At 56.4% G+C, this 26,068-nt stretch overlaps 2 protein-coding genes across 17 annotated transcripts in view; both read right to left on the bottom strand.

Annotated features, from left to right (window-relative positions):
• Positions 1–78: 78 nt before the first annotated feature.
• GET4 (guided entry of tail-anchored proteins factor 4) lies at positions 79–22,564 on the bottom strand. Of its 5 annotated transcripts, XR_004057951.1 has the most exons (10): positions 14,027–16,042; positions 12,290–12,368; positions 11,780–11,861; positions 10,884–11,033; positions 7,512–7,650; positions 6,260–6,400; positions 3,610–3,685; positions 3,454–3,526; positions 1,667–1,813; positions 79–404 (listed from the first exon to the last, which is right to left on the bottom strand). XR_004057951.1 is itself a non-coding variant. In XM_010366631.2 (9 exons), exons 1-9 carry the CDS (start codon positions 22,466–22,468, stop codon positions 1,725–1,727), a joined length of 984 nt encoding a protein of 327 aa, XP_010364933.1. In that variant the 5' UTR covers positions 22,469–22,564; the 3' UTR covers positions 719–1,724. The 5 variants fall into 5 exon arrangements, 4 of the variants coding, with proteins under 4 accessions (XP_010364933.1, XP_010364936.1, XP_030788271.1 ...); XM_010366631.2 differs by lacking the exons at positions 79–404; positions 14,027–16,042 and adding an exon at positions 22,314–22,564 and having other exon boundaries at positions 719–1,813; XM_010366634.2 differs by lacking the exons at positions 79–404; positions 14,027–16,042 and adding an exon at positions 21,086–21,750 and having other exon boundaries at positions 719–1,813.
• A 1,400-nt stretch (positions 22,565–23,964) lies between these two features.
• Positions 23,965–26,068, bottom strand: part of SUN1 (Sad1 and UNC84 domain containing 1) — a 57,609-nt gene continuing 55,505 nt past the window's right edge. For all 12 annotated transcript variants that reach the window (XM_030932397.1, XM_030932399.1, XM_030932402.1 and 9 more), the window contains one exon: positions 23,965–25,636. In XM_030932397.1, coding sequence (XP_030788257.1) covers positions 25,520–25,636 — 117 coding nt within the window. In that variant the 3' untranslated portion in view covers positions 23,965–25,519. The remainder of the gene's footprint in view (positions 25,637–26,068) is intronic.

Raw genomic sequence — 26,068 nt, 5'->3', positions numbered from 1 at the left:
CACAGCGTGGAAGTGTGGGCACATGCTGTGTGAGTGCGTGTCCCCATGTGTCCACGTGTGCGCGGAGGACGCTGATGACCGTCACATTTTAAAGACCACAGAACAACTTTTTAATGGGGGAAAGCATTTTTCAAACCAGGCAAGATGCACAGGCACAGAAGGTGGTTGCGGCAAGGGTCGCTCGCTATCCGTCCACACCTCCCTGTGTGGACACAGCTGTGGGGAAGGGCCTCCCCTCGCTGGCAGCATTCCCAGCAGGCAGACGGATGGACCGTGACTCTGCTGCAAAGTCCTGAGGCAGGGAGAGGCGGACGCCGCGGTGCAGGCTCAGCACAGGCCATGGGGGGCCGCCTGCAGGGCTCTGGCCAGCTGTTCCTGCCATCTCACGGTAAGCCTGAGTGACGCTGCACACACAAAATCCTCAGTCACTCCGGATCACACACGCTATTCAAAGCAAGTGCCACACGGCAGGGACGGGGCCTGTCAGCACCTAGGGCAGGGCAGGGGCTCTGCACGGCGGGGCGGGGAAATGACACAACTTTACTTCTAAAATCACAGCCAAGTGAACGTGAGACTTCCTGATAGCCCTCTGCTCCGTCCATGCACGGGCAGTCTGGCCACAGGGCACGCCTCCTCTTGGGGGCTCCCAGGCACAGCCCTGAGAGCAGAGGCCCCCACGCCCACGGGTGGGCGCCCGAGAAAGGACCAGCGTCGCACAGCCCGGTAGAAAGGGTTTATTTATGCGCAACGGTTCACACAAGCCTTCCTTAAAGTCCACTTTACAGGAAATAAAGCTGTGCGTTTCCCCTTCCCATGCACAACTGTGTATCAATCTACAACTGTCATTTAACTGTGAAAAAACAGAGCATCTCCCCTTTTGTCATTGTTCTGGTAACATCTGGAATAGCATCTGTGACAGAGGATGGAACTGCTCACTCCTGGACCGGTTATTTGGTTAAAACCTAAAATGTCAGCTCAAAAAAATCACCCAATACAAATAAATATTGCATTATGAAAGAGATGGGCAGAGTCCCATGGTATCCCTTTTTAAAGCGGCATTTCCAGCACAGCAGCGTGGTGCTGACAGAGACCGGCAGGGCACAGCTCCGGGATGCCACATGGGACACAGCTGCAAGTACCCGTGGGCACCGTCCTGCCACACGCGTCCCTCCACCGAGCGTGAGAACATGGCGTGGGCACGTGCGCTCCGTCTGCGACAGGGTTCACCGTGACTGCAGGGTGACCCCGTGCTCAAAAACAGCCGCTCGCATCTGCAGACCACATGGACCCCGGCTGGGCGCTCATGTCTGAGGGCCAGCGCCTGCTTTGGTGACCGCAGCTATGCTGGACGCCAGGCAAGGAGCATGATGTGCCCAGTCCCCGCTGAGGACGGGCCTCCTGTGCTGCCCATCAGCCCTCCCGAAAGGACCCAGAACAAAGGAGTGGGAGAGGGTGACGCCGCGGCAAGGCCTGTGCTTTTATTGTGGTCAATCTCGGGGGACGCGGCGGCCAGCAGGGGCGAGGCCCCACTCCCGGGCCCCAGCAGCACAGCAACCCGCAGCCGCGCCACCCTGAGCCACCGCACAGAAACAGACACGCGCTGGCACGCGGCCACCGCCAGCCTCAGGGCCGGGAGCCCCCAGGCGAGGAGCCACCCAGGACTCGCCTCTGAAACGTCCCTTGAGCCGTCGTCAACCGTGGTGTCTCCACGTGGCCTGGCCGCTTCAGTCCAGCTCGATCGGGCTGCCGTCGCTGGGGCTCTCCTCTCCCTCCTCCTGCTCTGAGGAGCCCATCAGGCTGCTCAGAAGGTTCCCTGGAAAGAAGGACACTGTGGCAGTCAGGCCTAGGCAGCCTCCCACAAGCCCCCAAGCCCCTCCTTCCCACAGACGTCTCGTGAAGTGTCCCAGTGTCCCATGCAACCAGCAAAAGCCTCACAACGCTACTGTCTGCGACCCAGGAACCCCAGGACAGGACCCTCTGGAGGACAGGGAGCCGATGGCCATAGAGAGATACTCAAAACATGCAGCAGCCACGGGGGCTCTACAGAGCCGCCCTCCACATCCACCAACGGCACCAGGGAACAGCCATGGGGGCCTAGAGAACCACCCTCCACAGAGGGCCCTACAAAGCCAACACAACCTCACGGAAATAACTTTTTTTTTTGAGACGGAGTTCGCTCTTGTTGCCCAGGCTGGAATGCAATGGCATGATCTCGGCTCACCGCAACCTCTGCCTCCCAGGTTCAAGCGATTCTCCTGCCTCAGCCTCCCTAGTAGCTGGAATTACAGGCATGTGCCACCACGCTCGACTAATTTTGTAGTTCCAGTAGAGACGGGGTTTCTCCATGTTGGTCAGGCTGGTCTCGAACTCCCGACCTCAGATGATCCGCCCACCTCGGCCTCCCAAAGTGCTGGGATCACAGGCGTGAGCCACCGCGCCCGGCCAGAAAGACACTTTTCAACAAAGGGAAGCGCTACCGTAGAGCACAGGTGCGCCGCACCCTATGGTGACACACGAATCAACCAGATGCACCAAAGCTTCAACGGCTGCTCCCACAGGGGCCAACTGCAGTCACTGTCATCCGATTTTTACCCAATCAACTACTCTACACACAAAGCCAAAGTTCAAAACGTCTCCTGAAACGACCAAATGAGACGTTACACCGTGTTCTCTGAACACAAAGACATGGTCGTGGCGGTGTCACCCTCTCTTATCCACAATGTCACCCCAATTGCAGGACATGCCCGACGACGCTTCTGTGGAACAGGAGCCCAGGCTGCGGTTTCAACAGGACAGTCATGCAGAAGAGTCAGGGCGCTCCTGACGGGTGTTGGGTAGAGGAGCCTGTGCCGTGGGGCCCAGTGAGGGCCAGTGTGTGTGGGTGGGCACCCCGGGAGGACGGGGCCTGCCACACCATGCAGCTGCATCAGGGCAGACAGCTGTGGGGAGAGGTCACCGCCTCACACCTCCCACTAAACCCAAACTGATGACACTGGGAAGGCAGGCGCCTCAGTGAGGGACCTCTCCCACGGTGGCATGGGACACCACCCACAGACACCTGCCCTGCCGTGACCCCACAGCCACGGCAGCACTGCCTGCCCCAGCACAATGGCCAGCAGTGTTCCGGGCACACCAGGCTCACAGAGGCCACCTGGCATGGCGCATGGAGAAACAGGTGAGCACGCAGCAGGCCACACGACGTGACCCCTGCCAGGAAGTGGGAGAAACCTCAGGGATGGGGAGCTCTGGAGTGGAGACGGGGCTGGGAGGCACCGTGCTAGAATTCTCTACTCTAAAATATAATTTCCTACTAACAAAAAAAAGTTGAGAAACATTTGAAAGAGCAGAAAATCACTTCCACATGAAAGATTGCACTGGCCCTGCCTGGGCAGAGATGACAACCCCACACCGACCCAGGGCTGCAGTGGGCGTGGCAAGGGCGCCCCAGCTTACCGAGCAGGCCTCCATAGGAAGACGTCTGCTTGGGCGGGACGCCGAAAAACAGCTGTCCTATGCGGTCGAGGTACTGCAAGGCAGAGGTAGCAGGCTCAGCAGCCGGCAGACCCAGGCCCTGGGGTCCCTCCTCCTTCCCCAGCCCTGACCTCTCACCTCGTTGTACATCGGGTCACGCCGGAGGGATGGCTGGTACTGCTCACACAGCACAGTGAACACCGTTAGCTTCCCACTGGGACACAGAGACACAAGGATGTGCTAGGTGAGGAGAACAGGACCACACTCACCCGCACACACCACCGCGCCTACACCCAGCACTCACACCTACACCACTCACCCTCACACACCACCGCGCCTACAAGCAGCACTCACTTGCCCATACCACCGAACCTACACCCCACACCTGCCCAAACCACTCACCTCACACATCTACACCCAACACTTACCTGCACACACCACTGCGCCCACACCCAACACTTACCTGCACATACCACCGCACCTAGGCCCAACATTCACCCGCACACACTACTGTGCCTAAACCCAACACCTGCACACGTCACACCTACACCACTCACCTGTGCACACCACTCACCTGCACACCTACACCCATCTGCACACACCACTGCACCTATGCCCAACACACCTGCACATACCACTGCGCCTACACACACCACTGTGCCTACACCCAACACTCACCTGCACACACTGCGCCTACACCAAACTCACCTGCGCACAACTCTCACCTGCACACACCACCGTGCCTATGCCGAACAATCACCTACACACACCACTGCGCCTACACCCAGCACTCACCTGCACACACCACTCACCTGCACACCATACCTACACACAACACACACTTGCACACCATGCCTACACTGCACACCTGCACACAACACCGCGCCTACGCCGTTTACCCGCACACACCACCGTGCCTACACCCCTCACCTGCACACACCATTAACCCATACACCCCCACGCCTACACCCAGTGCTGATCTGCGCACACCACTGCACCTAGGCCCAACACACCTGCACACACCACGCCTAAACCCAACACTCACCTGCACACACCACCGCACCTAAACCCACCACTCACCTGTGCACCACTCACCTGCACACACACCTACACTCATCACTCACCTGCACACACCACCGTACTTACGCCCAACACACCTGCACACACTACCGTGCCTACATACAACTCACCTGCACACACCACGCCTACACCAAACATGCACCTGCACCCAACCCTCATCTGTGCACTCACCTACACACCCCACTGCACCTACGCCCACCACTCACCTGCACACCCCACCGCACCTACGCCCACCACTCACCTGCACACCCCACCGCACCTACACATCACTCACCTGCATACCACGCCTACACTGCACACCTGCACACACCACCGCGCCTACACCCAACTCACCTGCGCACACAACCGCACACACCACCATGCCTGCACCGAACACCTGTACACTCCACTTACCTGCACACACCACTGCACCTACACCTACCACTCATCTGTGCACACCACTCACCCCACCGCACCTACGCCCACCACTCACCTGCACACACCACTGCAACTACACACCACTCACCTGCACACCACGCCTACACTGCACACACCACTGCACCTACACCCAACTCACCTGCGCACACAACTGCACACACCATGCCTGCACTGAACACCTGTACACACCACTCACCTGCACACACCACCGCACCTACACCCAACACTCATCTGCGCACACCACTCACCTACACACCCCACTGCACCTATGCCCACCACTCACCTGCACACCCCACCGCACCTATACCCACCACTCACCTGCACACACCACTGCATCTACATACCACTCACCTGCACACACCACCATGCCTACACCCAACTCACCTGCGCACACAACTGCACACACCACGCCTGCACTGAACACCTGTACACACCACTCACCACACATCACCGCGCCTGCACTGCACCACACCTGCACACACCACTGCGCCTGCACCAAACACACACCTGCACACACCACGCCTACACACCCAACACAGCTGCGCACATGACCATGCCCCACCCAGCACTCACCTGTGCATACCACCACACCCACACCTAACACCTGCAAACGCCCACATGGCTACCCATGCCATGTCTACACTCAACACCTGCACACATACAGCAACCCATACTGCCACGTCTATGCCCAATACACCTGCACGCCCCAACACAGCTACCCACACGTCTACACACAACACACCTACACACCACACACCCACCCTCACCATGTCTACACCCAACACACATACCTGCATGTACCCCAACACAACTACCCCCGACACCCCATACCTGCACACACTCCCCCCTCTACACCTACAACACACCTGCACACACACGCACATATCTACACACACCCACATCACCACATGGACACCCAGCACCTGCACATCACCCCCCACAGCTACCCACACCATATTGACACCCAACTCACCTGCACACAACCCCCCACACCATTCACATCTATACCCACCCCCTACACCCACCACTCACCTGCACACACCCACCCCTACACCTGCACTCACACCTGCACACATACCACATACACCCAGCTACCCACACTACCATGTCTACACCCAACAGCCCTGCACACACACCCACACGTCTACACCCAACACTCATACCCTATACATATACCCACACAGCTACCCCCACCATGACTACACTTGCACACACACCCACACAGCTACCCATGCCACGTCTACACACAACACACACATTCACACCCCACCGCCAAGACACCAAGACGCACCCGTCCACAGCCAGCAGCAGGAACCAGATGAAGTTGAGCAGCGGCTCCACAAACGGAGGCCCGTCCTCGATGGACGGGTGCTTCTGGGTGTACGTCGTGAAGACCACTGATGCGCTACTTTTGTTTTTTAAACAGAGAAACCTGGAAATGAGAACATGCTGGTGGTGGAAGGGCTGGAGGATATGGCTTCTGCCCGCACAGGTGCCAGCCTCTGACATGTCTTTCCCGAGCTTGTGTGCCCACAGGTCCCGCGGCCCCAGGCACGGAGGCACTCAGTGCTTCACGCGTTGTCTCCCCTCACGTGCAGGGCACACCGGGGAAGCCTGCAATTCGCAGGTGAAGAGAATGAAGCTTGGGAAGGTCACCAGGCTCTGGAGCTGGGCCCCAGCCTGAGCCCCGTCCACGCGATGCACTGAGCAAGCTCTCCTCTCCTCAGGCTGCCCGCACCCTGCAGGCGCTGGCCCGCACCAGAACACTCAGCCACGGCCCAGCAGCCGGCGGGTGCCGCACAGACCCTGGCTCCTGTTCGAGGAGGGCCCACAGGGAGGGCTCAGTGTCCCAGGGGCAGGGCCACTGTCAGCCCAGAGAAAACGTGCACGCAGGGTGGTGCAGAACCAGGGAGCTCCAGGTTTGACCCAGCTTTTCATCTAAGTCACAGACGCCAGCTCCTGGCAGAGCTCTGCAGTGGGCAGCACTGAGGTCAGAGGGTGTCTGTCCCCAGATCCCACGTTAACTCCCCAACGCCCGTCTTGAAATCCACATTTGTTCTGTGGGAAGAAACTGATGGACACGAATAAGGCTTTCATGAGAAAGGAAGCGGAGGCCAGCGCCCGGAGCTCGGCCTGCAGGATGCCCCAGCGAGCTGGCGGGAGGGGCCGCAGGGTAGATGCTCACATTCTATGACCTGGGTGTGCATTTCCGCGTTTCCAGATACTGCAGGAAAGAACAGGCCAAGGCAGGCCTGAGTAGAGCAGAGGCCGCGGGGCCTCCCGGCAGTGGGCGAGAGGCGCATTGTGGAGGGCGCTCCAGTGCCCGTCGGGAAAGGGGGAGTTTCTAAGATACTTCTTGAAATTGGTTAAACTTATGAAAAATCACGGGTGACTCTGGCTGACAAGTGCACTGTGGATTCTGCCCAGAGTGAACTCAGTTTATCCTGCAGCACAGCTCGGGCAGGGGACAAGGGGACCTGCTCTAAGGCCGCCTGGCCAAGGCAGCGATGGAAGCCAAGACCCGAAGAGCCACCAACACCTACTGCAGCACGGCCTGGGCCACGAACATGTCCACCTCGCTGCGGAAGCCGCGTGACGTGGAGTATTCCACCAGCATGTTGGCACAGCCCTCCCCGTCCGCTGAGTGCAGAAAATGATACCGCGACTCACAATAGTTTTGTTCTGCAAAAGAAACACAGAAAAATTTGAATGCATTTCATGAATATAATATAGAACAGGAAAGGTGGAAAGATATTCTTGTATGTTTGTTTTTTGAGACAGAGTCTTGCTCTGTCACCCAGGCTGGAGTACAGTGGCACGATCTGGGCTCACTGCAATCTCTGCCTCCTGGGTTCAAGCAATTCTCCTGCCTCAGCCTCCCAAATAGCTGAGATTACAAGTGGATGCCACCATGGCCAGCTAATTTTTGTATTTTTAGTAGAGATGAGGTTTCACCATGTTGGCCAGGCTGGTCTTGAACTCCTGACCTCGTGATCCACCCGCCTCGGCCTCCCAAAGTGCTGGGATTACAGGCGTGAGCCACCGCGCCCGGTCAGTGGAAAGATATTCTATGTTAATTGTAGTCCACCTGCCCGCCCTGGAGGAGAGCCCAGCCAGAGCCCACAGGCAGAGGTACCCGACAGGGACTCAGAGCCGGCCCACACCTCACACACAGCACCAAACAAACAGATCACCAGGGAACAGTCACTCAGCCATGCAACACCTTCATCCTCCAAGCTCTCAGAACTGCTGAATCCAATCACATTAACGTGCGTTGTGATGACCAATGACAGAGTGTTACCATGTGACCCTCCCCACCTACCAGAAGCAACTTACAGGGAGCAATGTAATCAGGGCCTAGCATCTAGCATGTAATCAACAGTCAAAACCAGCCTGATGTGCTCACCACACTGACCCAATGATCAACCCTCGACATCTCAAAAGCACATTCCGCTCCCAGGCCCCACCCTAACACCCGCTCACACTCCGCTCCCAGGCCCTGTCCTAACACCCGCTCATACTCTGCTCCCAGGCCCTGTCCTAACACCCGCTCACACTCTGCTCCCAGGCCCTGTCCTAACACCCGCTCACACTCTGCTCCCAGGCCCCGTCCTAACACCCGCTCACACTGCGCTCCCAGGCCCCGTCCTAACACCCGCTCACACTGCGCTCCCAGGCCCCACCCTAACACCCGCTCACACTCTGCTCCCAGGCCCCACCCTAACAACCGCTCACACTCTGCTCCCAGGCCCCACCCTAACACCCACTCACACTCCGCTCCCAGGCCCCATCCTAACACCCTGCTCACACTCACTCCACTCCCAGGCCCCATGCATGCCTTGGGAGCCCAGCCCTTCCCACGGTGCAGATCTCAGCACTCACCAGGAACCTGCCTCTCCCATCTAGTGGGCCCTTTCCCGACTGCGTTGCCCGACAGGAGCCTCTAGGGCCCTCCTGCTGCCTCTGTGGCTGCCAGAGTCCTTGTCACCTTGCTTTGTCTCCTGTTGTCTCCCTACACTCCCAAACCTTTACCTATGGGTGTGATTTCATCCCCAGGAGGGAAGCACCAGGGAAGCACACAGCCCAAGTGTCGTGAAGCCCCAGCCTCAGGTCCTGTATGGGGCCTGTGCTTAGGACCGCAGAGGCTGTGCGTGGCTACCTTGGCGTGGAGCAGGCTCCCCGGGTGAGGTCCATCAAAGTCTCACAGCGCTGTCATGCTGTCGGGGATCTGGGCCCGTGCCTACCCCAATGGGAGGCAGCCAGGGCCCCTCTTCAGAGGATCTCTGCAGATGCACCCGAGCACAGCCCTCCCACGCGCTCCCTGGACTGCCTCGACCTAACCCCGTGGTGGGTGGGGAGATAGACACGTACGTCCCTCATGATCGCTTGTGCCTGTCTTAGGAACTGCCAGGCAGGTCTCCTGGGCACTGGGCATCACCTGTCCCACGCCACCCACTGCCTGGCTCTCCCCACAGGGCCCGTGCGCAGGAGTGGCAAGGGCGGCCACCCAGTGTTGACGCAGGTGTTCCTGACTCATCTGAAACACGGGCGACAGCTAGGAGGCAGGGTGTGGGGGCAGCTCCTGCCTCCCCAACCTGGCAGTGGGACCCACACAGGCGGCAGCTCACTATGCAGGGCAGAGGAGGGTCATCTGCGGCCGTGTTCTGTGTGGAGGCGTGCTGGCTCGGGGACAGGAGTACGGGAGGCCTGCTGTAGCCAGAGGCCAGGGAAGGCGGCAGCAGGTATGCTCCAGGGACCAAGGAGGCACCAGCCTGGGCCAGCCCCTTCTGAGGAAAGAGGCGACCACGGGGAAACCGAGGTGAGAGGTGGGCACTGGCTCATCTCCTTGTGGGTGCCCTGCCACTCGGCACACAGCCAGGGCTGGGTTCTGCCAGGCTCCTCTGAGAAGAGCCTTCTAACTCTACTTGGATCTGCAACCTTCCCATTCCTGTCGCTTGGGGAGAAGGTCAGGAAGGCCTGCCAGGTGCCTGAGGGCGCTGAGCCTCCCGTCACAGCCCAGGTGGAACCTGCATGACCGGGGACAAGGTCGGATGGGCGTGCATTTCGGGGCTGCTGACGTGTGCAGAGCACACGGGCCCTCATGCAGCTGCCACCACGCCAGGTGGAGCACAGCTGTGTCTAGGAGGAGCTGTTCAAGCTCAGAGCCCTGGTCTCTGGAGCAAAGGCCTTCAACCAAGATCCAAGTTCTTAGAGCTTCCAATGCAGGGGCTGCCCTGGGTACCGCCTCCCCACCCGCCAAGCCCAGGTGCATGCAGACCCGAGCAGGCCTCCCTACGGCAGGAAGGAAACCATCTCACGGTACTGGGGCCACTTGCCACCCCATTTCCCAGGGAATGCCCTGGGGAAGACGCTTCTAAACCCCCATTAGCACCTCATTCAAGTCACTCAATGAAGATTTACCCAGCACCACTCCCGCCTCAGAGCTGCACAACACAGCCAGCCAGACCCCACCACAGGTGATTAACCCGCACAGAGGCTTCATCAGCCCCATCACAGGGTGATTAATCCCTGCAAAGGCTTCATGAGAAGATGAGGTCAGCGTAAAGGAGAAAAACAAGGCACGGCATCATCCCAGCGCTGTAAAGAACGTTCCAGAAAGGAGCAGCAGCACGTGTAGGCCCTGTGAGGGTGCGGCTGCCTCCCTGAGGGTCAGAACATCCCACCGGAAGGCCTGGAGAGGCGGTCGCCTGCCCCCCGTCTCGCAGCTTCTCAGGGGCAGTGGATCTGATCGGGGGCTTAGCATGGTGCACAGGCCTCCATGGACCGACCCACATGACCACAGGGTGAAACCCCACCCCTGCCCCAGTGGGCAACTCTGATGGACTGGAATGCACAGTACACATCAACACTGTGAGAGCAGAGAGGGGCCCAAGCCCGCCTGGCCCCAGGCCTACCTTTCCACAGGGTGAGGGCCAGCAGCTGGTGTAGCCGGGGGTGGCCCAGCTTCCCGGAGCCTCCACTGGACCACTTCAGGGCTCTGGACACAAAGGCCACGCGCTCAGGAGAGTTGGGGTCCATCAGACTGAACACTTTAGCCAGATTTTCTGCAAACAGCACAGACCCTCATCAGAGGAACGCACAGCAACTCCAGTTCTCTGTACCACACGCCTTACGGAAGTGGATTTCAATCCGCAACTACTTAATGGGGAGAGGAAGCTGGTGGGCATCCCTGAGTGAGCCGTGGGCCACCCCGCTGACCTGCCCACCGCGGTGCCAGCACCACAGGCCCCAGAGCACAGTGAGGAAGGACAGACACCCTGGCCGAGGCAGGGGCTGGGGAAGGTGCTGTGGGGAGTTTGGAGTCCAGGAACACCTGTGGCCACTCTGGGTACCTGGCTCTGGCTTGGGGGCATCTCCCAGAGCAGCAGGGACTAGCAGTGGGACTCGTAGCCAGGCCGCCCACAGAAGGGCTTTGCCAACCCCACGCTCACACGACGGGACATGCCGACAAGTCAAATCCCTGGACAAAACGGTGCCCCACCCTAAACCAGCGCCCACCCTGCCAGCTGGCGGGGAGGCCACTGTCCATCAGAGCAGGGGAGAGGCCAGGGCCCCGATCATACTCTGCCTACAAGTCACAGCAGGTGCTGCTCAGCCTGCAGTGTGCTCGGGCCAGGGCCAGCCAGGGGGGCCTGGCTCACCGGGACCTGGTGAGAACGGCCTCTGCAGCAGAGTGAACCCGAGAGCACACAAGACCCCCAAACGCAGACACCAAACACAGCGCACAGGCCTGGGGAGGGGCGCAAAGGCCGCTGTCACAGGGTCCCGGGGTGGAGAGCCGGATGCTCACCCAGCAGCTCGTCGGCCACCTCCACTTCTGCCTTCTCCAGGGACTCCAGGACAAGCATGGACAAGTCTGCTGCACTGTTTTGCTACAAAAGAGAGAAACACACAAAAATCAAGAACAAAGCTCTGACCTGTTCAGGACAGAAAAGACAAGGCTGGGTTTCCAGCAGAAGCCAGAGCGCGGCCACTGCTGAGGAGTCTATTCTGAGCACCACGTCCCTTGGCAATGCTGCCAAAAAACAGAGATCTCCTGGCCAAGAATCAAATAAAAATGGACAGGGCCGTTTATACCAAAATGCCCGCTCAGCACCACTGTGCACAAACGCAGCGCAGCGTCTCAGCCCTGAGAGTGGAGCAGCCGAGTCAGGGACTCTGGGCCCCTCTGCACCCACAGGCCCAGTGGCCAAGGCCCAGGGCAGCCCAGGGTATGCCCGTCAGGCCCCTCCCGTGTCACTCCCACCTCAACTTGCCTGTCCGGAGCAGGAAGGGATGCAGGAGGAACAAGACGGCTTACCTGGCCATGGCTGAAGAACAGCAGGGCTCCTGAGTACATGAGCTCCCGGGCCTCCGCGTGCTTGCTCTGGGACATGTACCTGCCACAGAGAGGAGATCGTGAGCCGCACCCACACGCTCTCACCACCACACTCCCCGCTCATCTTCAGGTCAGAAGCTAAAAACAAGGCGCCCAGGAACGGGTGGCATCCTAAAAGCGGTGCTCCCCATATGCACAGATGCTTTTCACCAAGAACAGGCAGCAGCTCCCAAGGCCCAGGTGCTATGTGAAGAGGGTCTGTCCTGGGCGTCATGCTGACCATGAGGGTGGCGTGGGGCGCCTCTGGACACTAACTAAGGGCCCATCTGTGTCCAAATACACCAGGAGCCAGAAAGCAGCCTCACCCTGGCGCAGCTCACTGGTTTCAGCAGCTGGGACCAGAAAGACCACTGGGCGAGGCAGGTGGACAGGGAAGGAGCGGGGGATGTGCACGTGGCCACCTGAGAGCTCAGTGGTCACAGGCAGGGGCCGAAGGATAGCAGACTCCAGGCTGGGGTCCCACCAAGGGGGACCTTTTTCCCCCATGGGGCCAGTGTCCCTGCCCTCTGCCCCTCTGCATGCCGCACTCCTCCCCCCAGGGCAGGGAAGGGTCTGGGGTGCACCGTTGCATCACGTCCCCACTCCCAGAGCACCGTTGGCGGGGAAAGCTGGAGCTCCTCGGGCTACACAGGGACAGAGGCAGGGGCGGCGAGAGGGTGGTGGGGACCAGTGTGCGACAGACGATGAGGAGAGAAGCCGAGATGGCCACACTGCTCTAAGCAGCAGAGGCCCTGCCTGTGAGAACAGCAGGCGTGGTGGGCAGGAGGCGGCCTCTGCTGGGACGCGCTGCACCTTCCAGACCCAGTGGTGGGGCCCAGCACATGTTATTTCATCAGCTACACATTTTTCTTAACTGCCTTATCAAAAAATACATATCCAGTTAATCAGCTCTGTGTCTGCAAGCCAAATGTCCTTGGACAAAGCCTTGTTTAAAAATAAATCTAGTTAAAGAAAAATATTAAGTAAACGGCAGTGCAGACCGGACTCGGGGGCTCACACCTGTAATCTCAGTCCTTTGGGAGGCTGAGGTGGGAGGATCGCTTGAGCCCATGAGTTTCAGCCTGGCCTGGGCAACATAGTGAGACCCTGTCTCTACAAAAAACACAAAAATTAGCTGGGCATGGTGGCGTGCACCTGTGGCCCCAGCTACTCAGGAGGCTGAGGTGGGAGGACTTCTTGAGCCCAGGTGGTCAAGGCTCCAGTGAGCCACGACTGCACTCCAGCCTGGATGACAGAGCGAGGTGCCATCCCCCAAAAACAAACAAAAAACAATTGCAGTGCAGGTGATAAACAGACACAGCAATGCCGCTGAGGGCCGGAATATAAGCTTGGTGTTGCCAGGATGGGACGGCCAGCTGAGAACGCGAAGGGCTGCCTGCTCAGTTAACCACAGAAAAAGGGTTCCTCTTCAGAAGGCACCACAGCCAGGGATCACAAACACAGACAGCCCCGCCATGACTGGGGCATCTTGTTAGCCTGGCACACATGCCTTCCCACCACAGGAGACCCCGTCGGGCTGCACAGAGGCAGGGCACCAGGAGGGAAAAGCCTGTACCCAAGAGAGAAAGTGCCCCCGCCCCCCGTCAGCCCGCAGGCCACTGACAGGCCTCAGGTTTTGCTGCGCTCCCCGCACAGTGAAGGTTCTGGAGGGAGACCCACCCCAACACCACAGCAGGAGCCTTGACAGGACCACTGACTCTGTGACCGGCCATCCTAGCTCCAGTCCTGCAGGGCCGTGACTGACTCAGAGGAGGCCGGGAGCCGTCTGACACAGGGCACTCTGGAAAAACAAGCTTCCAGACACACCCGGCCTCACGCTGCCGCCAGCAGGGCCATGGGCAGAACCACATGCACTGCCCCTGAGCAAGCACCACACCGGCTTCTGCTTACGCCGATACTACAGCATTCTGGATGCTTCTATCGGAGGAAAAGCAAGGGGTGGCAGCTTAAAAACCAGAAGAAGAAAAAGGACTCCTTGGAAGGCAGTGACCCGTATTCCTGCACGAGGAGCCTGCTCTGGGGGGCACTGGCGATGGTCTCGGCCCCCGGCCCGGCTTGGACTGCGCCTTGTGGCCGGGGCAGCTGTGAGCCAGGCGAGGGGAAAAAGAATGGGAGGAGAATTCTGGGCACACAGTGGTCCCCGGCCTGGCTGGGGGTGCCCATTTCCAGGTCCAGGAATGCCGGTGACGGGCACACCGTCTAAAGCAGCTCTGAACATGGATGGCTTCCTCTTGCACTGGAGAATTCCGGAAGCTGTGAAGGATTCTGGTTTCCGGGTGACTAAAGCGGGACGGGTACCCTCTCAGGCCCGAGACCAGGGAGAGTAGGGGGCAGCCGGGCATGGCTGGGCCTTCTCCCGGCCCGGCTCTGCACGCTGCGCGCTGTTGGCCGTGCTGTGTGGACACCCAGACATGCCTTCCAGACAGGGAAACGGCTTCTGCCTGCTGACAGAGGCGCTGAGAGCCAGGGAGCGGGGGTGCTCTCTGCCGGTCAAAGCATCTGTATCCACAGAGCAGAATGTCTGGACACACAATCTAGCTGATTTTGCTCTTCTCTTACAAACACATTAAAAATTAGAACCCAGAAACGCAAGCATGAAAACTAGCAGCAGAAACTGTTGGTGTCAAATGAAGAAAGACCAAGCTCCTGGGGTGAATCCCGCCCTTCGCTCTCGGCAGAGGGAAGCTGGCTCGTGCGTTCAGCCATCAGGGACGCATGGACGATGAAGAGGAAATACTCAAGACACACGCAGGTAACCAGGGACAGGGAGCCCGACAGACCTCACAAGGACCCCTCCACCAACGGCCGCGAGCTAAAGCCACCCACGCCCCGATGTGGGGCTGGCTAGGGCCTCCTGCAGGGAGGGGTGAGGCCCCCTCTGCTCTGCCGGGAGTCACTCTGAGAAGGGACCTGAGCCAGCAAGTACAACTCCTTCACAAGACGCTCCTCTGGGCCCTGGGCTACGGTGTGCACCGCACACACTGGACCATTTTCCTTTAAAAAATCTCTTTAGATGACTGAAGAAACAAAAGAAGCTCAGAGGCCGCAATAAAAAAAAATCACGCAAACACATCGCAGGAGCAACCATGTGGCAGGAGGAGCCGGACCCGCCACCTGTGCGGGGCGGTTGCTGCAGGTCACTGCCTCCTGGGCTGCGGTCTCTTGACCGCACTTTTAGAAACTTGATAGTTTAAGAAACTTGATAAGAAAAGTTTTAGAAACTTGATAGTTTCTAAAAGTGAATCTACAAATACTGCAGCCAAGGCTGAGGCCCCTCAAGGCCTGGATAGTGGCTCCAAAGAGCACTAATAATCCAACCGGCCTGGATGCCGACTCCTCATCCCAGCAGGGAAAAGTATGAAGAAATCAAGTGATGACCATAACCAGCGCCATCTACTGGGCAAGGTCGGCTTCTCTCTAGCATAACCAGGTGAACCAGGTCGGCTTCTCTAGCATAAGCAGGCAAAACCAGGAACTGCTGCGTGACTTCTGCGGGGCGCACACCCAGGGATACCAAACCTGCTGGGTTCCCCATTCCTTCCTCTCCTTCACCTTAAACTGCTGTGGCTGTGAGGTAAAACAGCATCTCTTGGATGGGCGCAGTGGCTCACACCTGTACTCCCAGCACTTTGGGAGGCCGAGGCAGGCGGATCACGAGGTCAGGAGATCGAAACCATCAAGCTAACACAATGAAACCCCATCTCTACTAAAAATACAAAAAATTAGCTGGGCATGGTGGCGGGCACCTGTAGTCCCAGCTACTCAGGAGGCTGAGGCAGGAGAATGGCGTGAACCCGGGAGGTGGAGCTTGCAGTGAGCCGAGATCGCGCCACTGCACTCCAGCCTGGCCGACAGTGCGAGACTCTGTCTCCAAAAAAAAAAAAAAAAAAAAAAAAAAGGCATCTCTTGGGAACCCTTGTACCCTGCTGGTAGGAGTGTAAATTAGCTGAACCATCCTGGAAAGCAGTATGGCAATTCTTCAAAGAACTAAAAACAGAACTACCATTCAACTCAGCAATCCCACTACTGGATATATACCCAGAGAACTCTAAATGGTTCTGCCATAAAGACGCATGCACTCACATGCTCACTGCAGCACCGCTCACAACAGCAAGACGTGGAATCAAGCTGGGGGCCCGTGAGCAGCAGATGAATAAAGAGAATGTGATCCATATACACCGCGGAGTACTATGCAGCCATAAAAAGGAACGAGATCATGCCCTTTGCAGGAACTTGGAAGGAGCCGGAGGCCATTATCCTTCACAAACTAACGCAGGAACAGAATCCCGGATACTACATGTTCTCACTTCCAAGTGGAAGCTGAACGATGAGAACACAGGGACAGAAAGGGGCCAACACACACCGGGGCCTGCCTGAGGGAAGAGGGAGAGACTCAAAAATCATTTTAACAAAACTGTCAGGTACCCATGCTTGGTACTCAGTGCTGAAATAATCTGTACCACAAGCCCGAGTCACGAGTTTACCTATGTAACAAGCCTGCACACAGACCTGAGGCTAAAATAAACATTAAAATATTTAAAAATAAATCAACAAAGCCTGCACACATACCCGAGGCTAAAATAAACATTAGAATATTTAAAAATACGTCAACAAACACTATCTTTTGGCAGATTCACCCGACAGGTGAAGGGATAAACGATTCTGCTGGAGACACACAGGGAACACCATTCAGCAATGAAAGGAAATACGGACTCTCCCAGAGGAGTCTCCCAGTCGCCGTGGTACGTGAATTCAAGCGGTTAGACAGAAAGCGCACATTGTGATTCCACGTACATAAAAGTCCAGGAAACGCCACCTCACCTAAGTGCAGCCCGCAGATGCATGGGTGCCAGGGATGGGGAGGGGTGGGAGTGGGGGCGAGGAGGCCTGGTTGCAGAGCCCCACAGAGCCGTGATATATTCCATGTCTTGACTGGTCATAGTTCACTCATGTCAGACCTCACCAAACTACACGTTTTTCATAAATATTTAAATGTAAATGTGCGGCCGGGCGCGGTGGCTCACGCCCGTAATCCCAGCACTTTGGGAGGCCGAGACGGGCGGATCACGAGGTCAGGAGATCGAGACCATCCTGGCTAACACGGTGAAACCCCGTCTCTACTAAAAAATACAAAAAAAAAAAAAACTAGCTGGGTGAGGTGGCCGGCGCCTGTAGTCCCAGCTACTCAGGAGGCTGAGGCAGGAGAATGGCATGAACCTGGGAGGCGGAGCTTGCAGTGAGTCGAGATCGCGCCACTGCACTCCAGCCTGGGCAACAGAGCGAGACTCCGTCTCAAAAAAAAAAAAAAAAGTAAATGTGCAATTATATATATTTATGGGCAGAAAGGCATTTTAAAAAACAGCTGGGTGCTATGGCTCCCACCTATAATCACAGCACTTTGGGAGGCTGAGGCGGGCGGATCACCTGACGTCAGGAGGTCGAGACCAGCCTGGACAACATGGTGAAACTCCATCTCTACAAAAAATACAAAAATTGGCCAGGCATGGTGGCGGGCCCTTGTAGTCCCAGCTGCTCATGAGGCTGAGGCACAAGCACTGCCTGAACCTGAGACGCAGAGGCTGCAGTGAGCTGAGATTGCGCCACTGTTCTCCAACCTGAGGAACAGAGCGACACTCTTGTCTCAAAAAACAAAGAGCGTAACTTGGGGAATGTGACTTCTCTGGAAGCGACCCACCCATGGAGTGCTCTGAAGCAGAGCTGGGAATCCACACGGAATTCTACCCTGGAAAGACAAGGACGCTGTCTCAGCAGGTGACAGTGAGGTGACAATGAGGTGACAGCTGCCGCTGCTGACTCAGTCTTCATTCCTGGCTTGAAAGGCTCCGAGCCAAGGTTTGAGAGGTTCAGTAACGTGTCCCGGGCCCCATAAGAGGTGGCGTGTGACCCCAAAGTCCAGGCTTTCTGAGCTAAGCCGCACCATGCCCCTGCCAGCTGACCCCACAACGTCACACGTGGCCAGAAGGCTTCCCAGTCTAGAGGGCTTAAGAGCACAGAACGCTCATCACCTCCCGTTTCACTGTGAAAATATTCCGTCGACCAGGGACTCATCACTGAAAACCAAAACTGACAAATCCTCCGTCACCGTAAAAGCGGCTCAAAACAAAGAACACTGTGTTTATTTTGGGGGAGATCCACTTTTCTGGTTAATCATTGGGCAAATATTTATTTATCAAGACGGAGTTTCTCTCATCACCCAGGCTGGCGTGCAGTGGCGTGATCTCGGCTAACCGCAACCTCCGCTTCCTGGGTTCAAGCGATTCTCCTGCCTCAGCCTCCCGAGTAGCTGGGATTACAGGCGGGCGTCACCACACCCAGCTAACTCTGTATTTTTAGTAGAGACAGGGTTTCTCCATGTTGGCCAGGCTGGTCTTGAACTCCTGACCTCAGGTGATCCACCCACCTCAGCCTCCCAGTGTGTTGGGATTACAGGCGTGAGTCACCACTGCCTGGCAAATTCAGCAAATATTTATATACAAATCCCTAGGCAAGGCAGGCATCAGGGTGAATCTTGAACGACATAAAAGTTCCCCATCACACAGCTCTATGACTGGCCCCTCTACCCACTGGAAGGCTCGCGTTCTACGGTTTAATAACTACTGACACCTTCGCCTTGATCCCTGAAGAACAATCAGGCTGAAGGCACTATCACAACCTGTGCCATTTGGGAACTACTACACGTTCAGTGACAAATTCAACCAGCATTAAAAACGTATCGCTATAAGCGTCATGCATCAAAGACTTGTTTCTGCCAGAGATAAAATTAGTAGTTTCATCTAAGGAGGAAAGCGAATCTCTTTCTAAACCAATTAAACAGCTCAGTTTTCAAAAAAGAAAAGCATCTACAATACAATAAGATGCAATGTAGCCTCGCTGGTGTGCATTTATAGTATGTCGAGGTTCATAGAAAATTCTGGAAACAAGGCTGCCCTTCAGGTCATGTAAGATGTCTCCTCATAAGCCTACGGTCAGGGACTCACGTCCACTGTCCTCAGCCCGGGCTGTACAAACAACGTGAACACTCTTCAAACAAGAGGCCAGGGTCTCATCCCAGCCCCTTCGGGTCAGCTAAGGTTGACAACGACTGACACGAACACTCCTGTTTTCTCATTTCCTCGCACAAACGAGTAAGCAGCGATATGACATCTCCTCCCTGGCCAGGGCTGGTAAGCCCACCTTCGCTTGGGCTCATCACACCCAGCACCACTGCGCGCGGACCAATCGCCTACCCAGGCTGCATTCCAGCCACCGGGGCGCAGGCACAGGCCAGGCACCACAGACGGTATTTAATTCAAACATAAGCTAACAAACTGCAACCAAAGTGGCACCTCTAGAGTTCTCCAGACAACTGGACTTGCTATGGAGAGAGAGGATTTAAAATCTAGGCCCAGCGGAGGATATTCAGGGAATGGAGTTGTGCTGTGTGACGCTCTGACACGGTTTCTCATCCCCACACACACTAAGCGTGAACTCCGATGTGGGAGATGGGTCCCTGAGGGACTCCACTCTGGAGGGGTGTCTGTGGGCAGGAGACTGTCCAAGGCGGGGGGGTTCAGGACACACTGCACTCCATTTTGCTGCAGACCAAAAACTGCTCTAAAAAGTAAAGTCTACTGGCCGGACGCGGTGGCTCACGCCTGTAATCCCAGCACTTTGGGAGGCCGAGGCGGGCGGATCACGAGGTCAGGAGATCGAGACCAGCCTGGCCAACATGGTGAAAACCCGTCCCCACTAAAAATACAAAAATTAGCCGGGCGTGTTGGCGCGTGTCTGTTAATTCCAGCTACTCGGGAGGCTGAGGCAGGAGAATCGCCTGAACTCGGGAGGTGGAGGTTGCAGTGAGCCAAGATCGCACCACTGAACTCCAGACTGGGGCAGAGGACAGGGCGAGACTCCACCTCAAAAAAAAAAAAAAAAAAAAAAAAAAAAAAAATTTATTAAAAGGAAAAAACCCCTGAATACCAAACCAAATAAAACCAGGCCTAAACTGTATGAAAGCCAGACTGCCCTTAAATACAGTATCAAAACATGCACTGTACTGCGGCAGTTTAGAAGTAAAAGGTACCCCACGGAAATGACTAAATCCTCTGAAATTATCTTTAAAACAGACCCAAGGCCGGGCGCGGTGGCTCAAGCCTGTAATTCCAGCACTTTGGGAGGCCGAGACGGGCGGATCACGAGGTCAGGAGATCGAGACCATCCTGGCTAACACGGTGAAACCCCGTCTCTACTAAAAAAAATACAAAAAACTAGCCGAGCGAGGTGGCGGGCGCTTGTAGTCCCAGCTACTTGGGAGGCTGAGGCAGGAGAATGGTGTAAACCCGGGAGGCGGAGCTTGCAGTGAGCTAAGATCCGGCCACTGCACTCCAGCCTGGGCTACAGAGCGAGACTCCGTCTCAAAAAAAAAAAAGACCCAATTCCTCCAGTGACTGGCCAAACTGTTCCCTGACCTGAGCCGTAAGAGATAACCTGATATGCATAATTTACTAGATGCCACACACAGAACAACTGAAACATTTTTGCAGTAACTATATGACAGCAAAAATGTTGTAACAGAGCAGTCCTGAAGAGATTAACCAAGCCACGAAGCAGCCTGGAACTTCCAAGCGGTCACAGTCCCAAGGGGCGTGCAGTTAACCCGGCACAGCCAGCTCTGCCCGCGCTCGCCCTCCAGGCTGCACCAGACCGCGCAGGTGTCACCGAGCCTAGGTCCAGAGGCGGCTGACTCGGTTCGGCAGGCCAGGCAGCGTCAACAGAGAAGCGGTTTCACCCTCAGCCTGGACCCTCGGTGAGAGGAACGCCAGCGACTTCCTGTGGAGCTCGGTGTAGGGCCCGGCTGGAGAACCTGAAGGCCAGGAGGAGGGAGGCAGGGAGGTGGGGGAATGCGGAACAGGTGGAGGCCAGGGGAGAGGTTGGGAAGGCAAGTGGAGGCCCAGAGAGGTAGAGGCAGAGAAAGGTGACGGGAAGGCCGGGCAAGGAGGCCTGAAAGAGAAAGTGGGGGAGGGGGAGGTGAAGGCCTGGGAAGGCCAGGGGGAGGGGAACAGGTGGAGACCAAGGGAGAGGTGGAGGGAGATGGGGGAGGGGCGGTGGAGCCAGAGAACACGGACTGAGTAGGAGGCCGGGCACGGAGGTCTGGGACAGGGAGTTATGGGGTGGGGAGCAGGTGAAGGCCTAGCGAAGGAAGCAGAGTGGGAGAGGCCACGGGAGAGGTGGGGGACGTCCAGGGGCGGTGGAGGCTAGGAGAGGGAAGCCGAAAAGGACGAGGCTGGGGAGAGAGCCAGCCGGGGTTGGGGGCAGGAGGAAAGGAGAGAAGCGGGGGCCGGGGGATGCCAGGGAAAAAGGCGGGGGGCAGAGGGAGGCCGAGGAGAGAAAGGAGTGGGGCCAAGGGGAGGCCGAGGAGAGAAAGACGGGAGTGGGGGCAGGGGGAGGAGAGAGAGAGACGGAGGGAACAGTGGGAAGCCAGGGAGAGCGAGGCGGCGGGCAGGGAGAGGCCGAGGAGAGAGAGACAGAAGAAGGGGGAGGCCAGGGAGAGAGAGGGAAACCAAGGATTGGGGGAGCGGCCGAGGAGAGAGACCGAAGGGCGAGTGTGGGGGCGGCCGAGGAGACAGAGGGAGGCTGAGGGGCGTGGGTGGGCGGAGGAGGGAACAGGTGGAAGGTAGGGGCAGGGGAAGGCCAGGGAGGAACGCAGGGGAGGGGAGGGAACCCGAGGAGGGAGTCGGAGGCCGAGGGGCCGGGGCGCCGGGCCAGGCAGGGCCAAACCCGGGAGGCGCGGCTCAGACCCTCCGCCGGGCGACCCGCGGCCCCTGGCTCAGCTCGCTCCCGCGACGGGCAGCGGCGCGGGCCAATGGGGGCGCGGGGCGAGGCGCCGCGGCCAATGGGAGGCGGCGGGGGCGGGCGCCGGGCCGCGGCGAGGGCCGGGCGCGGGTACCTGAAGAACAGGGTCCGGTACATCTGGTGCGCCTCGTAGTAGTCGCCCTTCTCGACGCTGGCGCGCAGCTTGCCCTCCACACGCTGGACGCCGCCGCGGTTGCGGCCGCCGTTCCGGGAGTTCTCCTGTTCGGCCATCGCCGCCGCCGCCGCCATCGGGCCGGCGCTCCGCGCAGGGCTGACGCTGTCGCAGGCGCGGTCGGCAGCGCCTCCCGGCTTCCGTCCCGGCGACCGCCCGACACCCTTCTACGGTGGCCGCGAGGAGTCCCGCGCTGTCGGGGGCGGGCGCGCCGGCTGGCGGCTCGTGACCTGGGGCGGAGCTGTAGGCAACACGTGACCCAGGGGCGGGGCCGCAGGCAACACGTGGCCCGGGGCTGAGGCGGGGAGCGTGGAACTGCCTGGTGCGGCGGCGGCTGACCTTGAGCAGGGAGCGTCCTGGGGTGGGGCCCTGCCCCCGCGCGCGGTGTTAACAGCAGCCATTGAGCTATACGTGTAAAATGTTTAAATCAAAAATGTTTATAGGGCTGAGTGCGGTGGCTCACGCCTGTAATCCCAGTACTTTGGAAGGCCGAGGTGCGGATCAGCTGAGGTCAGGGGTTTGAGACCAGCCTGGCCAACATGGCGAAACCGCGTCTCTACTAAAAATACAAAAATGAGCTGGGTGTGGTGGCGCATGCCTGTAATTCCACCTACTTGGGAGGCTGAGGCAGAATTGATTGATCCCAGGAGGTGGAGGTTGGAGTGAGCCAAGATGGTACCACTGCCCTCCAGCCTGGGTAACAGAGCCAGACTACGTCTCCAAACAAACAAAAAAACCTTTTAGGACAGCTGAGCTGCCTTCCTCCTCTTCGAAAGGCCACCTGTGGTCCTTCCCTTGCCGTGGTTGGGGACCTGTGGCTGTGCCTGGGTTGACGGACAGTCACTCCCCAGGGGTCGGGCCCTGCTGGAAGGGGGAACTGGGTCGGCCTAGAGCTTCCAGCCCCGTCAGGCGGTGGAAATGGGGTCCAACCGCCGGCAGAGAGTTAGAAACGGGACTCGGGGCCCAGCCCCTAGCCATGCGGGGTTGGAAACAGCTTGGCTCTAAGCACTGGGGTTTGAAAGCCGAAGACTCCAGAAGACTCCGTTGTATTGGATTTCCGACTCTTATAGGTTAGCATTGTTTATAATAAAAAAGAGGAAACAGGCCTTTAAGCTGGGCCCTGCTTGAATCACCATGATCCAGCTGTGCATACAATGGACAGAAACAGCTGTTAAAAAAAAAAAAAAAGGTTCTTACGGGACACACTTGGTAACTGGGGAAAAGCCAGGTGTGAAACTGTGTGGTGTGTGTGCTATCACCTGTGACCTGGTGTCAGCACTTGCCTTCAACTACAGAAGCAGCGATGAAAACTGTGTCCTGAGGAAAGCCATCACATTTCCTAATGTTCTGCCCATCAAGCAACTTGTAATTCAGTCCGTTTTCCAAGTGGAAATGGTGCCCTACAGAAAAAGATGCCCAGCACACCTGAGGCCTCAAGGCCTTGGAGGACAGGTTACCATTCAAAGGCTGTGCCACAGAGCTTGCCAACAAAAGCCAGCAAACCCAGTCCCTCCCCACATCCCAGGGGCAGAGACAGATAAACTGAGAAAAGAAATACTGTTTATATCCCATGAACTTTTAAAAATTAAAACTCTTTATTTAAACCTCTTAATAGCATCTTACCAATTTGGTGGCAGCAGCAGAAGCACTACCAAAGACAGATATTTTGAAAAGCATTTACAAAAATACATTGCACAAAGTCCTATCTTGCATCTTTAAAAATAAATTAATATTCAAAATATTTCCACCCCAAATCCCAAATCAGTTTTATATAGGAAATTTTGATTTATATATGTAACCTGTAATATATGAAACATCTGTACATTTTATCTGCCTTAACTGCATAGTTCCAATTCTAAGGAGAGTGAAAAAAATGCTGCTTGATGTATGAATAGTTTCGTGGATTTGAGGACTGTTGTGCAATATACAGAAAACCAGTCAGCACCATCGTTTTGTCTTTTTCTGAAAACACATCATTTACGGTACACCGAAAACTGTCTTAAGCCAACACAACTTAAATAATTCTTAAGGTAAAACATCTGTAACACTTTAAGTGCCTTGCAGATATCTCATTTATAAAGTCTGCTCAGTAAAATAGTCTAAATATTAAATAGTAATTATAACCAAAGAGTCTCACAAGAAGCACGTGAGAATGGTGACAGCTGTGATAAAAGGCAGATTCCAGCCAGAGCCAGTAAGAAGTGCTGCTGAAGGAAAAAGGATTGTCCTGAAATGTAACGGGTTCATGACCCTGACACACCAGACAGCTCCTCTGATCACCACCAGTGAGAGAGGAAGGCTCAGGGTATCTCGTGCTCCCTATTCAGCAAAACTCAAAACGAGCCCTGAGAACACCCAAGGTGAGATTTCTGGGTTTCTGTTTACTATGACTCCCAACAGGAAAAGCCTTGCTGAGACCAGAGAACCCCATCTGGGTGTTTGCTTAGACCCAAACCAGCCTCCTTCAAGTCAGACTGACTTCAGCCTACAAGGAGAACCAAACGCTCCCATATTCCACCATGGATATTGGTACATCGAGTCCAGACTGGAAACCTTTCTCAGAAGAGCAAACAAAGCAGAAAAACCCATTTTAGTCACTTCCCCATCTGGAGACTTAGTACGTACTGGTGCTGAATAAAGGAAAATCCCGGCTTGAAGGAAAGGAGTTTAGAACTCTGAAAATTTGGTGACATTGTTTTTCCCTGAAAGAAATGTGTGTTGGATTTAACAGATGAAATTATCTGCCCTCCAAAAGTCCTTTAGAAGAGCCAGTGCAAGGCTCAAGAGCAAAGCGTCAAGAACACGCCAGACTCTCAGCTTCCTCTGCTTTGCTCCTGTTGTCAAGGAAATGCAAATACAAAGAACTTCCCATTACAAACAAGGAGCGTCTGAGAGACACGTGTTCAACATGCTTCCCCTGCTGCTGACCCCTCTGCACGTGCAGTCAGTGAGCACCCAACAGGTGGCGCCAGGGCGCCCGTCACACGCTCCTGTCCCTGGCCAGCAGCGACGTTTATTGAAGGAGTGGCACTGTCCCATCATTGTCTATGCCCTCGTCCACGAAGGATTCCAGTGTTTCAGGCTGTCCCAGTATATACAAAAATGTACAAAAATAATGAGTAGTGTCTTCACTTGACAGGCTCGCCATGAACTCTGAAGCGATACAGACAGGTGTACTCAGGATGGCCCCAGTTAGAAAAAATCCGAAGTTCCACTATTTGGAAAACTGTGTCATTGGGTGTTTTCTGAAATCAAGGAGGGAAAAAAAAAAAACAACACATGTATTTCGTATTTATAACCCCAAGCCCAATCACTTCCCCAAATATGACGTCTGACAGGAAGCAGCTAGATTGGAAATTAACTTTTTGTTGTTGTTGTTGAGACAGTCTTGCCCTGTCACCCAGGCTGGAGTGCAATGGCGCGATCTCAGCCAACCTCTGCCTCCCGGGTTCAAACGATTCTCCTGCCTCAGCCTCCCGAGTAGCTGGGATTACAGGCACATGCCACCACGCCTGGCTAATTTTTATATTTTTAGTAGAGATGGGGTTTCATCATGTTGGTCAGGCTGATCTCGAACTCCTGACCTTGTGATCTGCTTGCCCCAGCCTCCCACAGTACTGGGATTACAGGCATGAACCACTATGCCCAGCCGGAAGTTAACTTCTTTAATATGATCC

This window comes from Rhinopithecus roxellana, chromosome 6 (genome assembly GCF_007565055.1).
Source record: "Rhinopithecus roxellana isolate Shanxi Qingling chromosome 6, ASM756505v1, whole genome shotgun sequence".
Taxonomy (NCBI): Eukaryota; Metazoa; Chordata; class Mammalia; order Primates; family Cercopithecidae; genus Rhinopithecus; species Rhinopithecus roxellana.
Note: the sequence above shows the minus strand (reverse complement) of the source record. Positions and strands in the feature narration are given on the sequence as shown.

Bases quoted from the DNA above. Each gene is read 5' to 3' on its own strand.
- GET4 (XM_030932410.1), bottom strand. From the start codon at position 14,217: ATGTGGTTCTGCCCATGGCCCTGCTGGCGGCAGCGTGAGGCCGGGTGT. The intron at 12,369-14,026 runs GTGGGTCTCCCT...TCTCTGTGGCAG, and splicing joins GCTCCTGCTGTGGTGTTGGG to GTACATGTCCCAGAGCAAGC. The intron at 7,651-10,883 runs GTAGGCCTGGGG...TTTCTTTTGCAG, and splicing joins GGCCCTCACCCTGTGGAAAG to AACAAAACTATTGTGAGTCG.